At 43.3% G+C, this 16,190-nt stretch overlaps 1 protein-coding gene across 1 annotated transcript; it reads right to left on the bottom strand.

Moving 5' to 3' along the window:
* Positions 1–1,017: 1,017 nt before the first annotated feature.
* On the bottom strand, positions 1,018–15,805 carry LOC135908600 (E3 ubiquitin-protein ligase rnf168-like). The gene is made up of 3 exons (XM_065440425.2): positions 15,234–15,805; positions 4,861–5,211; positions 1,018–2,574 (listed from the first exon to the last, which is right to left on the bottom strand). The coding sequence occupies exons 1-3, from the start codon at positions 15,568–15,570 to the stop codon at positions 2,324–2,326; spliced, it is 939 nt and encodes a 312-aa protein (XP_065296497.1). The 5' UTR covers positions 15,571–15,805; the 3' UTR covers positions 1,018–2,323.
* Between the last annotated feature and the right edge of the window lie 385 nt (positions 15,806–16,190).

Here is a 16,190-nt window from a genome sequence, read left to right as displayed (position 1 = left end):
TAGAGGAGAGGTTAACCATTCAATGCCCCAAGATTGGCAACCCTTGCAGAAGGCACTTAAGCACCTGTGTAAAAGGTATCCGAAAAAAATTCCTGCAGAACCCATCTCCCGATGAATGTTGATATTAATGCAATTAGCATATTGAAGCAATGTAGCGAGACACTGTATTGCCACCACCAAAACGAGTCACGTGTGATGTGCATACTGCAGCCACGCTCCTCTCTCGTACTTCCCACTGGGACACACTGTGCCATCTGGCGGTGCTGCCGTGAAGAGCGCACGTGGCCCATGTGCGAATATATATTCAAACAAGATTGTCTGGATAACTGTGATGCAGGTTCGATTCTGCCAAGCACCGAATAAACTTTAGAGGAACTGTTTTTTTTTGTCATTAAAGCGCGGCACACACCTAGTGGCGCATACGCAGTGACCCCGAAGTTGGCGTCAAAGAGGTTCACTGAGGAGTGGTACGTGCCCAGTGTCGCATACCGAGTGACTCTGGTAGGTTCGACAGTGGGCTTCGAACCCATTTCCCTCAGCACAGCAGCCGGATGGTCTGACCATTAGACCATGAACTACCCAGTGACTCAAGTTGGTGAGCAAACTGTTAGAGACATAGATAAGTCTCTCCTTAAGATGTGACATGTCTATTTAAGAGAAATAAGATTGCAACTCCTTCTGGTCCTGTGTCTTGGGTTTTCACTGGTTCGTGTCTTTGTTTCAGAACATGAACCAACCAAAGTGCGTGAAGTATTCCCGGAATGCTAACTGCATTAAAGAACTTAGATTCTGGGTTTTTTTCATGCCAAAACCACAATCTCATCATGAGGCACACTGTAGTGGGGAACTCTGAAATCTAAGTGGGATCATTATATGTGGACTTGAGTGTACAAACAAACAGACAAGAAATAAAGGTTCACGAAAGGGATAACCGTCATCAACCAGACTGTAACATACAGCTACAAAGGAAACCCACAATAATTTGCCAGAAACAAGCCTCCTGGTTAGCTCAGATGGTGGAGGGACTGCCCTGGACAAGTGTTAGTCCCAGATTCGATCCCCAAACCAGGACGAATTTCTCTTTTTCGTTCTGAGAAATTCATAAAGGTTTCCCTCGTAGCTTTGTGCTACGATTGGCCGAATGACAATTACTCGTTCTGTGAACGTCCCCCTGCCTTGTGGGCTTCTGCAGAACGGATTTGTCAAAAAATAAATGCTGACAAACTAGCAGCAAAACAAACATGTACTGTCTACATGAAGACACATACCAATGGTCATATTAATATTAAGCATTGTGCTCAAAGCAAAACCACTTCCTGTTTCAGCGTAAATTACAGCTGTGGTATGGAAATTAGTCAACTCAAAAACAGGTACTGTATATAGAACAAGCTTTAAAAATGTCATCCACCTATGTTAAAGAACTTTAAAATGTTCACATGGCTCTTCACTAAAACTTGAGGCACAAAATGTATATATTACCAAAGTGCGAACATTTATGCAAAATCAGTTGATTACTTTAGCTGCTAGATGTATGCCATTAGGTTGTTCAGAATGAGCGTCAGTTGTGCACGCATCCCAGTACTCCGCATTAGATTTATCAACCCAACATTAAATTTACTTTTAGTGGGCAAGGACACAAAAGGATCCATTAAGCAATCCTCTTTTACACTTTTAAATAACAATACATCCTACTGCCAGAGACCACACAGCCTTCGACCAATCTTGTTGATATCAAAATCAATATCTCCTGACGCAATAGAAAGCTAAAACTTTAAAATGAAGGGTGACAAAGTGCATTAAGGAGAATTAATATTAAACAGAACAAAAGTAAACACCAGTCCTATAATGTATGCGTGAAACTTGAGCATACAGTTCATAGCAGTTTGCAAGCACATAAAGTCAACAGCACCGTGTGTGCTGTGGGCTAATAACCACAGGTGTTGCCTGCAAAGGCATGAGCTTGGACTGCAAAAAAACCAAACACACGTTCTTAATCCACACCTTTCAAAGGAACCAGTTTTAGGCAAGCAGGCTATATCCAAGGCAGGACAGCTCACTTACTGATAACAGATCACTCAAAAGCAAATGGAGTGGGTAACTGCTTAAATGGCGAGCATCTGTGGCCCAAAATACCAGCCGCTTCGGGGAACATCTTGAATATTGACAAAGACTGGCTACTTTCTAGTCTCACTGAATGACCTCTAAACAAAATTAGCTTGCATTTATGCACACTAGCAGCAAAGCACCACAGCCCACATTACAAGCAAACGCAACCAAACATGTGCCACGCATGCGATAAATGTACAGTCGCTCTGCTGCTCTTTCAATTTGCAACACGAGAGCGCAGATTGTAAACACGGCCGGGTATCTGTCTGCTCTCCCGGTTGAGTTGCCGCTGGATGCGACGTGCCAGTTGCAAGTCTTCCAAATAGGAGGCTGTGTTGTTGCCACCGTGCTCACTGGTCTGCGTCTCCTGCTGCCGCACCTCCAGCAGTGTCGTCTGCACACTGCGTGAGCACAGCCTGTTGTGGTTTCCACATAAGGGTGTCGTTGGCCCACTGTCCCTTGTGGCATCTGCAACAAGAAATGCGGGTGCAAGAGACTTTCACTTCCATTTCCAAACGGTTCCATGGGACGTAGGAAGCAACTTAAGCATTGCTCAAATGAGAGCCCATGGTAAGAGGCACTAAGGGCAGCAAAACACTGCTGCTATTCGTGGTCAATCACTAGATGCAATACCACAGCAATAAACAACAATCTGCAATAGCCATGGTAAGAGGCACTAAGGGCAGCAAAACACTGCTGCTATTCATGGTCAATCACTGGATGCAATACCACAGCTATAAACAACAATCTGCAATAGCCATGTTCAGTGCAGCAATTTAACCCGCATGACTTCAAAACATTGGTTAAAAGATTTATTTTTCACACGCTTCCTATGGAATAGCTACTTCATACAACTACAACTTGTGGCCATAATGTTACAACAAATCATGTATTATTTGTGCACCCTTATGCTTCCAGTATGTGACGTACAGTATGTGTGTTTCGGCTACAAGCATAGATGGTGTGCTGGGGCTGCTGGTTGCAAAAATTTACCATTCCATTCGTTATATGAGAAATATGTCCATATCTGGGATGCCTTCCATGTAATAACTAGATCATATTTTGCACCATAAAGTTATCTGTCTTAATGTTGCACTGAATTGCATGATCCATGCCTACACTTTTCTGGCATGTGACGCACTATTCTTGGTCACATTACGAGCATTGAGAGGAATTTCTCAAGTCTTCGTAGCACTGACTGCTCTGTATGAAACAAATAGTTATAATATTCCTCACACCCAAAACATGCACAAAGACATCTTTGCAGGCATGCCAATTCCAACTTTAAAATATATGCTACAAAGCCAAAAAGTATTAAAATTTGGTCAAAAACACTAAATTTTAACTTAACGATTTGAGAAGTGCTGAAAAAGGATTGAGAAATAATGCTTTTTAAACACATCAAAACACCTTTAGAGCTAAACATTGTGGGAAAAGGCGGAAATCCTTTACTTCACCCGCCAGGAGGCACACCGATACGCTCTTGCCGGATGCCCTCTCTGCCCTCGCTCTCAGAGAGGAGGTCATGAATATAACTGCCTACAACCGAGCTCCCGAAGAAGGTGCCAAGCGGAGAGGATGACTAGACATTGACTGGAGCGGAAGCAGCTCAAATCGACACCTTCCAAGTACGACAATTGAGGAAAGCATACAACAACAAACGCTGTAAGCCATAGCACCAAACCAAGGTGAATATCCTACTTCTTGCTAGACTGCCTTCGGCCCATTCATCAAGTGTCCCAGAAGCCAGCACGTACTGCTGGGAAGACCCAATAAGCTGTTGGCTCTGTTTGGTTATTAGTGTATCTGTCGTGTCTGCACTTGGAGTGTGCCTCCAAAGGTCAGTCGCATCAAGGTGCATTTGTGCACTTGGAAGCTAGACAGTGCCTGTAGCACCCACATAGGAGCTAGATCGGGTGAAAGACACTTTCTTGATTAATTTTAATTCTGGATACATCTCAACTCTTTCTCCATGCATATATGTCAGAGAAATTGCGATTTTCATTTTTGGATGTAAAGGTAGGCATCCCACCAAACACAACAAAAGTACAGTGGTAGCACAGCCAAACTTCTATTAATGCAACTTCAGCATAATGTCCAGAAACTGCCAGAGTTGCCTGAAATTTTAACAGCTGCATCGTGGAGCACACAACAAGTCACCCTACTCAAAGCCAAACTCGCACATTTTTGCCATCAGTGCTGTCCCAAGTGTGAGGACATGTAGTGACCACTTGCGGAGCATATGCAAGAGCAAACATGGAAGGGCGAGCCAAGAGGGATGGTGGCCTAATGTGCACCCAATGTTGGAGGTCACGTGATCAAGCCCGCGCCATCTCACAGCCGGGCTAAAGGACAAGGATGCACTTCTCTCGCTAGAGAAGAAGAGCAATGGTCCCTTTTCAGCCCAGCTATGGCAGCCTGTGATGGCCAGACGCGTGTGCCACACACGTAGCCCGTTACCATGTTAGAGGCCATCTGCTTCAGGTGCCAGTGCAAAGATTGAGCGTGATTGTCTATCACTTTGCTATCACTATCAAAACTTCACCTTTTGGGCGAAACAGACAACTTGCTTAATGAAGAGAAGCACACCCTTCCTTGCCTGATAAGTGCAGTTACAGACCAGCTAAGGATCCAGAATAAGTTGTTCCAACAACAGCATGCTGTCAAGATGGGTTGAAGAAGCAGCCTGAAAATCATGTATGCATTGACAACAGGTACGCGAGAAATAAACAGAACAAACAGTCGTAAGCGCACCCTGTGGCCTGTCCTCTGGAGGCATAAATGAGGATGCACTGTCATTGTCATCGTCCTCCTCCGGCGTAAGCAGGGTCCGGACGAGTGGGACAGCAGCGAGCACAGATGGTGTGTCCCCAAACACACCCCAGAGGCAGGCAAGGCGCTGATCCCGTCGCAACTGGCGCCGCTGCTCCTCCAGTGCCCGTTCCTCCTCGGACGCCAATTGCTGAGCGAGGGCTTCGCCTGCTTGAGCCTCGAGCTCTCGTTCCTGGCGCCATTCTGCCTCGGCCTGCTGCCGCTGTTGCTCGTACTCGCGTCGGATCTCACCTGGCTCACACAGCGATCGCGGCACTATCCGCAGTGGGGTTCCTGCATGCAATTTTCATTTTTATTTTACATTTTGAATGATCTAAGGGCCCGTTGGGGTATTACAATGGGGGATTGAATAAAACATTATTGTCATACACCCTGGCACAAACAATCAGGATGTCAGGGAAAAGAAAACATGGGTTCGGTCTGGGCTCAATGTGCTGCGATTTTGTTTCACTATGGTAAAGTAAATAATTATAACAGTTTGTGAACAAGTTTGTGACATAGAACTAGTTCAGTGTAAGGCAAAAAAACAGCGATGTCAGAATACTGCTCCTTTAAACAGGAGATTGGAAAGGAGCACTTTATGACAATTCCAAAGGAAGCATTCTCTTGTACGAGGCCCGTAGCGATTTGTTACAAACCTGCCTTTTGCAAACAAAATGAACAGTGGATACGAGTACATCCTGCCACCACTGCAACTCTGCTGAAGGGTCCATTTTCCACGCCGTCCTGGAATGCACAAATCTCCAGCCCAAGGCTACACTACTTGCAGACAAAAATAATGTGCTGGCACTAGCATTGGGCTTTCACAAACACTGCCAGCAGCCCGACTGGAATACCATTGAGGCTATGACACATCGACTAGAACACTGGTGGTGCGCATGATAACAGCCGAGTGGCCCAGAAAATGTGAAATAATTGCAATAGAAGAAAAAAAATGTTTTTGTTTTTCTTTCTTTTTTCTACAAGTTGTTTGTAAAATTTATTTACTTATTTAGGTACCCTTAAGGAGGGCATTACATAGGATGGCGCGCAAAAGAAAATCGTTGTGTCATTCATAGAAGCAATGAAAAAAGAAACAGAAAGGAAGGTCAGGTCCGAGCTTCATCCTCTAGTAGAACATCCGATACAAAGGGAAAGGCCGCAGCGATCATTACCATCATCATCATCAGTCCACATTACCCTCCCCCATGGCAACACACTGCATAGTGCTATCAACATGGTTGCACGGTGCATGTGCAAAGATCAATTAATGAAGTTTAAATGGTGACTAGAATATACATGGCTGCAGGCAAGTATATTACAGGCACTATACTTATACACAGCTACAGCAGGCATGCACGTAAAGACAGCCATCTTAGGCAGCGGAGTCGCTGAATCTCTAGCATGTGATGCACAACCTTGATGTAACCATCCCTACACTCCTCTTTCCCATATTTGCTTTTACTGTCAGCCACATTGAGTATGTGCAATACCTCAGGAAATAACCTTCCAAGATGTATAAGCGCAGAGATTTAAGTATCTGTATATTTAAATATATCACGGTTACAACCGATTTATCATAAGGTCTTCCTTTTTTTTCGTATATGACAGATTGCAATTTAGCTATATAATGTTGCTGACTTAAAGAAACAAACACATCAAACATTATCCCAAAGATTTAAGAACTTTTAAGTCTATAGCACATGCACAGGGATGACTAGCAACAAATCTAAAAGAAACATGACATAGACTCAAACAAAAACATCTTATTTTCCATGCATCACATGTCCACAAATCTACCATAAAAATTAGCATATAATGTTGATGCAGCGTGATAATCAAGTGCACAGTTGTATCTTTATCTGAAAGGATCCAAAAAATAAAGAAAGAAAACACAAAAAACAATAGCTGCTTATCATTTGACTGTACACATCTTTTGGTGATGCAGTGCAGCATGCTAACCAAGACTGCCTCGTAAATGAAATAGGCTGCCACCTGAACTTTGTGTAAAAGAAGCCTAAAGTAGCAAGATGCAGTGATATTACTGGCCCATATCAATTCAGAGCAGCTTCACTGGAGCTGTCAATGTGTGTTTCAGGCTTTCTAAGCAGCTTTATTAAAGCAATTGCAGAACATATATGGAGCTTTAGCAGTGGACATGCTGTGTGAAGGCAACAAATAGTCGTTTGTTCAAAAGCACTGCTTCATCGCAGTCCTCACGGTGAACTGCGATGAAGCAGTGGTGTGTCAAAGATGTACTTAAAGAGCATTTGAGGGACTTAGAAAATCGTGGCAACACTTGGATAGGCTACGTGGAGATTTCAGAGGCATTTGAGAACTTCAAAAATAATTTAGTTCTGGGGTTTTATGTGCTGAAACAACGATATGATTATGAGAAACGTAGTGGGGGAGGGAGGGTCCAGGTTAATTTTGACTACCTAGGGTTCTTTAATGTGCACCCAATGCACGGCGCACAGGCGTTCTTGCATTTTGCCCTCATTTAAATGTGGCCGCTATGGATGGGATTCAATCTCGCTCCCTCAGGCTTAGTAGCACACTCCAAAGCCACTATGCAACCATGGCATGTATTTGAGAACTTTCAGCATGTCCCCGCAACTATAAACATATCCTCAGCACTCCATAAAACAGAAAGGCATGTTGGCAATATAGCGGAGGCTCATGTTACAATTTCTAAATAGAAAATTTGTGTGACTGCCACAACTCTATTATTTATCTTCAGATTGTACAAGTCGTTCAATGTAATGATGTTTGATTGAAGGCGAGAAACAGCAGATAGACAGCAGCCTAACAGCAGCAAACAGCCCGAGCTCTCTCGCAAAACACAGCATGGGCCGTCGTCGTCGTCTCTGAGCTGCTATCCGAAACACAAGGCACGTCTGCTCCATTACATCGTCAATAATTTTGATAATCCTATGCTAGCTACATAAATAATTGATTGCATAGGTGGTTTATATGCTTTGCAATTAACATTTAAATTTCACAATTTATGGTTAATGCTTATATTAAAAACTTCCACTATCACATTTAAGGACTTCATTCTAGAGTGCTTCTGTTCAAAATATTCCTCAAATTGGACACTCAGTCCAAAGGAAGTACTAGCAACAACTAAACATATTTTTCACAAGCTCAAAAGCATACCAGTCAGCCCAGTGTCATAATGCACTTGATGCACGGTGTGGCACCAAGGACTTAAGGATGCCAGATTAAGGTAAACTCTTAAATTATAGTTGAGCACCTGAAAAGATGTATAGCTTTCGCTAATAACTGACAGTCATGTTTGAACGGTTATTAAGGGTGTACTACTGACAGTAAAATATTGCACTTAGCTTTTTTTTCTACTTTTTTTAAGCAACTGTTGACTTACTGAACTGAATTGAATTACTGAACGAAGCCTCAATTCTTTGAAAGACAGTCACAAATAATTATTTGCAGCGCCTTTAGTGAAACTCTCTAAAAACAAGCACCAAAGGCAGCACAACTGCTGGCATGAAAACAAATTAGTTGTTCACACTATCAAAAGCGGAGGTGGTCATTCAAGCGGTATCACAAACTTGCAAGAGTACCGTTAGTCAGCCCAGTGTCATGGTTGAAGGCCCTACAATGACTTGTTGCCAAGGGCTGTCAGATTGGCCCTTACAATTGTTTGCTTCTTTTGGAAACACTGGGGAACCGACTCTTCCCTCTTGTCGGGGTGAATGCTGAATGGAGTAGGCTATCGGCACACAACAGTATGTGTATGTGTCAGTGGTGTCTGGTACCACAAGACTGCCATATCAGGTTCCAGTGACCTGAATAATTTCTTGCTTCACATCTGGAACTGTGCACACTCTGAACAAGTTTTATCAAAGATAACGTAATTAAGCCTTTGTTGCACACTCAAGAAATTGAGGCACCAGAGCGTAAATACTGGGTCAGTAGTTCTCCAATAAAAACATCAAAACGAGACAAAACTTTTGTTGGTACTCCTTTAAATGCAATTAACTACTCATGAAGCACGAGCTCAAAGAAATAAAAAAATATATATTTGAAACAGTGCTTTGCTGGTAAGTTCAGTTACAATTCAACAAAGCAGCAAATATGGTACCTGCAGAGCACATGTGCAAGAAATTCTAAGTAGGCAAGCACCTTGCATTCCCCGAAGTGCAGAATGCATCCTGCTCAAACTTTGCAGGCAAGCTAATTTGTTATATTTGATGACGCCTCAATCACGGTACAGAGCATGCTTGCGTTTAAATGAGCATAGACATTTTGTATAGAAAGCAGTGATCCAAAAGGTAAGGCACACATGATGTGAAGGACCAAATGCCTACAGAATATCAAAACAACCAATCTCAAATATTCAAGTTGTGCTTTCTTAGTCACCTGAAGAAAACGAAGAAGGCAAAACCATCCTAATAATTCGGAACATTGTGCTTAATAAAGCTACATATTAACCTGATAGCGTAAAGGAGCCCGTGTCACAGAAAATCCAGCGTCGGCATAGGACGTCATTTTGGCAAAAAGATTTTCGAACCACCGACACCCAGGCCCTCCATGTGACGCAAGAAATTTACTGAACTAAATGAATTTCTCAAGCTAAAATACGTGGAAAAATCGTAACCTATGACTTACACACAACCTACAGACATGATAGCTCTCGGAGTGTAATTTGACTATAGAAGAAAACAATTTTGTTATCCGAAAACTGAAACCCCTTTTCTAGCATTTCTACCATTCACAGACCAGCTGGCGTGTCTGCCATTTACGCGTGCAGGTGTCTTGGGGGCCACGGAGCGGCGCGCCCAGTTCCTTGCAATACCTCCAGGTGGTGCTCGCCTCCACCGCATCATGGCCCATGCAAGAGGCCACATTTATGCCACAAAGCCCGCTTTCATGGATATCGTTCGCAGCCAGCATTTCCCGGCAAACGTTACGGTTACATACACTCCAGTTGCCGGGAAACGTGAGACACCAGTCAGGGATTTTTTAATACTATCACGTTCCACTCTTAAAGGTGAAGCTTAAGTGTCCTTCAAATTTTTTCTATGCATATTTCTGCAAGACTAAAATAACTGATGAGTTTTGGTGCCCGAAGCTGCACAGTAGGTCAAGAGGAACACAAAATTAGGGAACTTCCTCAAACATACCTATAAACCTGATAACTTTGTAACTTCACATGGCTTTTGAGGGATACAAACCTGCTAACAATAAAATTTGAAATATATATTTGAAGTCTAGAAATGCTAAATGGTGGTTGCAAATGCTAAATGTTGATTTAGTATTTATTATGTGGCCATTTTATTAAAATAACTCACAGCATTTGTTTTGGAGGAACGCTGTAAACAGGCACACTCCCCTATCTTCACACTAGAGTGATCTGTGTCACAGACAGTGATATTCGCGAACTATTAATGGAACAGTGGCCGAAGATATGTTTGCCGTTATACACAGGTTCAGAGGAGTGGGTGGCGTTGCTGTGCACCAAACTAATCAAGCAGGTGCGAAAAAAATCCGGCTTTGAGAATCGGTCAGCTACCTTATTTGAACTTTTTAAAATAAATTCTGCCCTAATCACGACGAAAATATAAAGAATAATAAAACCTGCATCAGCGCCTTTTACAACAATCTTGGAACAAGTTCCAAGATTTAGGCATTTTGCGACGAAATCACAAAGGTTGGCAGCTATTTGGTTACGTATGCACTAACCACCTTTACCTTTAGACAAAGCACACAAGCAGCAGCGAACTTATCACAGCAGAGACTGATAAGCAACAGAGTGTTTTTAGATCACAATGGCATTACCAGCAAATGTTGCCGATTTCACCTGCATCAGGAACTTGCTTGGAGCAAGTTAGCACCTCTCTGGTGTCCTTTCATTATCAAGTATCTATCAATGGAAAGTTCTGAGAACGACAAGTGTATCTTTTTCGCTAACAGAATTAATTTTTTATAAAATATTAAGCAAGATTTGTAAAGTTGCAAAACAAGCCCGTATCCATTAACCTTATGAACAATTTAAGAAGATTGGCGGATATGCCATTATGGGACACTAAAGAGAAACACCAAATCAGCCTGAACTAATAAAGTATTCCTTGAAAGCTCCACTGTTAATTTCACAATAAGAGCTTATTAGAAGAGGAAATGAAGATCAAAGCCCAATGTTTAAAATTTGCCTCCGAAGCCTCGTCGCTGGTATGACCTCATGGATTTTAAAATATTCTTTCATATTGGGGCCTCATTGGCTCAGTAAAGGTTCCCAAAACTTGTCATGTTCATAATTTAAAGAAACGTAATTCAGGAGAGCACGTTGTTGGGCGAGTCGGTCGTACATACTTAAAGAAGGGAATTGCGCTAAAAAAGACACGGACGAGTAAGGACATGGACGGGCGCAAACTCGCGACTGATTTTATTCAGAAGGAACACAAATATATATACCTAGATTCTTATTGCCTAAGCGCACATGCCAAGAACGTTTTTTCTTTCTTATACAAATTTATACTGGAGTCACTTACGCATGTCATGTCATGTTCAGACTTCGGCCCCTTTAGAACACAATGTAGTCCATTTCTTTACTGGCAGCAAATTAACTAAGCCCTAGCAGATGCCGTCAAAATCCATGAAGTCACGGCAACAAGACAGCACAGAAACTTAATTCAAAGCAGTATTGCCAACCCAACCCCCTTTCTTTTTTTTCCCTGGCTTACAAGTTTCGCCTCAGGGTAAGAGTGGTGTTCGGGGTATTGTAAAAGCGTAATTTATTAATGCAAGTGAAATCATTTTTCACTTTAGCGTGCTCTCGCAGCTTTAATATTTACCCCTGGAGGATCCCTTAGCATGTGCACGAATTAAGCACACAAGCATCCTTCACATTCTGCCATCAGCAGAATGCAGTGCAGGGAGTTGAAGCCACAGCTTGTTGCTCAGCAACATCCACAGAAAAATGGGTTACAATTTAGTAAACAATATCTCAATAACTTCACTGAATTAATCTAACATAGAAAAAATATGCAATGCAGTTTCCACTCAAAGTTCCACTAAAAACATGAGCTTTGTCAATTGTTAGGTATCGCTGCTTGTGACACCAACATGCAGGTGTACGGCTGCGCGAATAGCTGCTTTTGAGACCGAATCAAATACAAACCGACTAATGTCAGGAGCAAATCGAATATTCTCCAAATAATTTTCAAATAAATGTACAGGTTTCTTACCATTAAATGCCAAACAATTTTAAAAACCTGGCATTCACAACAACAGAAAGTCTCTGTCTATACACTACATATTATAAAGTATGCTTTATTAAAGCACAGAGGAAGCAACAGGTTATCATGGTAATGTTGTGAACCAATTAATATCTCTCTGTAATGTCACGACTAGACACACATTTCATCTGCACTGGCGGCAGAGTGCCAAAAAAAAAGAACTTCTCCGGCCCGCAGTGGTGGAGAACAGAGATCAACCGACCAGATACAACGAAATTGTGCAGCACTTTTATCTCGGCAGGAGAGACTTTCCCCTTCCACACAAGAAGTTAAATAGAGCACAGGCATTGACCCTCAGATTATTGCAAACAGGCTCATATCCCAGCCCGGCTTTATTCCACAAAATTTATACCGACACCTATGCCACTAGTTCTTGCAGGCACTGCAATGACATCGCTAGCCTAGACCATATGCTCTGGCGTTGCCCCTCGTTACGAGGCACAGAAGAAATCAATGAGGACAAGTGGCTCTCCGCTATCAAGAGCCCCGATGCCAGGGCGCAACTATGTGTTGTCCAGAGGGCCCACAGTGTGGCGGTCGGGCAAGGCCTGACTGTCCCAACGTGGGAGTGGCCCGCAGCGCGCTGAGTCGCGTACCTCAGGACCTTATTAAAGTTTTGCAACCATCCATCCATCCATCTAGTTCATATGGTTGTGGTAGATGATGCTTGTTGTATAGGGTATGTTGCAATCAAACATATGCTGACTTAATATAATAAGAGGACACAGCTGCTGCATCTATATATAGTATCAAACTATGCCAACCTCTGAATGTCATGCCTAAACATTTTATTGCGAGCAACTGTCTTTGGCCGCAAGTCTGCCTGACTGAGCGACACAGCACGCTCTGGTACGTTATATCCATTTAGGATGAAATGAAAAGTAACACATTTATGCTTCACTTTCATGTTTGATCGGTACAGCTGACAATGTAAAGTACTAAAGAATTATTAGACAAATATTTGCATTTTCAAATAGTTAAACCGAATTGAATAAGACATTTGATTTGTTATTTGAAAGTTTCAATATTCGTACACCCATATGCAGGTGCCCTGTATATAGATACATGTGAACAATCGCTAAGTTATTGATAGTTTCCACATGATGTCACAGACCTAGCTTTCCACAGTACGGGTGCACCAAGCATAGCGGCTACGATGGCATCACTGCAAGCTAGCATACTGACAGTGTTCACGTGCCATCACATACCCAGCTTCTCACTGTGCCAGTGCACCAGCATGGCAGCTATGATGCCATTTATACAGATGGCCTGCTGCACTAGAGAACATGATGATCAGAATGATCAGGTAACAAGCATGAAGCTGCGAAGCTTATGTCTGCTTTTACGGAAGGTATTCTTTCTTTTAATTTAATTCTGGGCTTTTACATGCTAAACCCACGATCTGATTACAAGATACGCCATAGTGGGGGGCTCTGGATTAATTTTGACCACCTGGGGTTCTTTGACGTGCACCGAATGCATGGTACATGAGTGTTTTTGCATTTCACCCCCATCAAAATGTAGTCACCGTGGCCGGGATTTCGTTCCTGTGACATCATGCTTAGCAGCACAATGCACTAGTCACTAAGCAGCTATGGCAGGCAACAGAAGGCGTTTTCCATAGAGGCTAAATGAAAAAAATAAATAAGGGTTTTATACTCTATGGCCCAGATGCTCGTGGTTCACTGCAGGCGAACTCAATTCCCAGCTTCAGGCCATTTTGATCTTGAAGTTGTAAAAATTGCTACGGACAAGAGTCCCTCGCAATATAATCTTTTACAATTATTGACCCTGGATCTGAAAAAGGAGATATAAGGTGAGAGACCACTGATGACCCTTTACAATTGTATCTTTTACTTTTCAACTTTGCCTTCAAACCTACCAAAGGTAACACAGGTGGCAGCATACAGCAAGTCAATGAATACTTCACAAAATGTATTTGATCAGGCTAGCAAGGTCTAACATTTGTGACAACAGGAAATGCCAGCACAGAGTTAAACAGAAAAGGAACATAGCACAGTTCTTGTTTACAACTTCTTCACCATCACTGTGAGACAGTGTGTAGGTGCAGTTCTCAAGCCACAACCCATTTACTAAGCACGCTTAATCAGAGAAAAAATTTTCAAAATCTACCTAAAAGCCTAAAAGGTGTATCAAGTAAGGACATGTATGACAAGCTGTCACAATGTGTCATCTCATTCCTTGTCTCTTGCTACATCTGCATGCCAGTGTTATTTCCTTCACGAATTGACACCTATGCGGGAACCCCTACTATCTGTCTGGAAACAACTTCCTGCCGATTCTGCTTCAGTTTCAAGCAGTGACCGTAATTACTAGCGAATGTTTTCTTTACATGCATGTCCACTTTCTAGAGAGTTAGTTGCATGGCAGCTAGCATGCAGTAGTCATTTCATACGCTCCACGTCAGAAAGCGTCAACTTGGGCACACTGGAGTACTGCACTGCGACAAACTCACTAGTGAAAGTCTAGCGACAAACATTGCTCTTTTTGCAACACGGGGTTCGGAGCTTCTTGTATGAAACCTGCTAGTGGTTAGAGCGTTCTCTTTGCGGCAACAGCACGTTCGGCAGATTCGAATGCGACATCGATTTTTACGTGCCACTACAATGATGGCTGTCGCCTGGCACGTCGCCAACTCCGCTACACACGTTACAACTTGCCCCCGGTAATATACGCGCACATTTTAAATGGCTAGCATTTTAAGGAAGAGAGAGCTACTACTGGACACACTACTGTGCATGCTCCATAATTAATTGTTTTAGGGTTGGGTTAACTGGGCGCTCTTGGAAACCCACGGAGCACTTTTTTTTACACAGCGCCAGCAAGACTTGCTCAGTTCACACTGCAACTTAAAGCATGTATGTGCTGAGCAGATCGACATCGAGTTGACTGCAGCTCGGTTCACGCTTGCAAGCCGTGCTAGCACAGCGAACAGGACAGGCGGAAGAAGCCGCAGCGCGGTCCTTTCCCCAAGCCCGGATAAATGAGGTCGTGCACACTTGTTGGGGTCATCGACGGGGCAAAACTTCACGCTACCTGCTCGACTGTCATCTCCGCTGAGTCTCCTCGCGACCTGCTGCGGAAAGCGACTCTTGATGAGCTCCCAGCGTGTTCGATTGACCAGGGTGCCCTCGCGGGCCGCTTTCCGCGCCCACGAAGCGATGCGCATCCGACACATGGGACACTCCTTGTTTGCCATGAGCACGGTACTCGCGAAGCACGAATTGCACACTTCGTGCGAGCATGGCATTGTCACGGGTTCCACCACCATGCTCAGGCACACCGGGCACGTAACGTCCGACTCGGTCAACGATTCGTCGCTGCTGCCGCCGCTGTCCGGCGACGACAAGAGCCGCTTGCGCCGCGGCGCCATTCGGCTGGAACGTCGATGCTGCAGTTCCGCGCAAGCAATGGTCCTCAGTGGTTGTGCTAGCGTTACTGTAATTTCAAATTTAAGCCTCGTTATTGATACCGACTCCACAATTATCGCAACGGCAGTTACTCATGGCTGCACCGATAACGACGCGACGTTCGTGCTCCATTTTGTTGCTTGCGCGCGTTTTTTCGTTCGCCGTGCCGTGACGCGCCAGTCGGCGAGAGCGCGCTCGGGCCATATGCTCAGGCTGCATCGGGCTGCATCAAAGCGTTAAGAAAAAGCATTATATAGTACTTTAAATGCTGTGAGCAATTACTTACTTTAATGGATGTTAAAGTTGGATTAATTGTGTTTCTTTGAATCAAATTTAATTTAATATGCATTAATGAATGTTTCTACTTTTGATTTCGTTTATTAAAAAAATTCGTTTTTTTGTGTGTGTTTTTTAGACTATAGTTTATTATGTTTACTAAGGGCATACGGCACCATATATCCAGAGCTACAGTTGTACATTTTTCTGAAGAAAGAAAAAAAATGTTGAGCACGAGGTGGTTGGTTCGTCATGCATGGTTCGTCATCGTGAGTTAACAGCGTGAAGGCAAAACGCAAAATCTCAC

The sequence above is a fragment of the Dermacentor albipictus genome, chromosome 1 (assembly GCF_038994185.2).
Source record: "Dermacentor albipictus isolate Rhodes 1998 colony chromosome 1, USDA_Dalb.pri_finalv2, whole genome shotgun sequence".
Taxonomy (NCBI): domain Eukaryota; kingdom Metazoa; phylum Arthropoda; class Arachnida; order Ixodida; family Ixodidae; genus Dermacentor; species Dermacentor albipictus.
Note: the sequence above shows the minus strand (reverse complement) of the source record. Positions and strands in the feature narration are given on the sequence as shown.

Excerpts from the sequence above, each read along its gene's own strand:
- LOC135908600 (XM_065440425.2), bottom strand. The coding sequence starts at position 15,570 with ATGGCGCCGCGGCGCAAGCGGCTCTTGTCGTCGCCGGACAGCGGCGGC. Across the intron at positions 5,212-15,233 it reads CGGAGATGACAGTCGAGCAG|GAACCCCACTGCGGATAGTG; the intron begins GTAGCGTGAAGT and ends AATTGCATGCAG. Across the intron at positions 2,575-4,860 it reads TCCAGAGGACAGGCCACAGG|ATGCCACAAGGGACAGTGGG; the intron begins GTGCGCTTACGA and ends TTCTTGTTGCAG.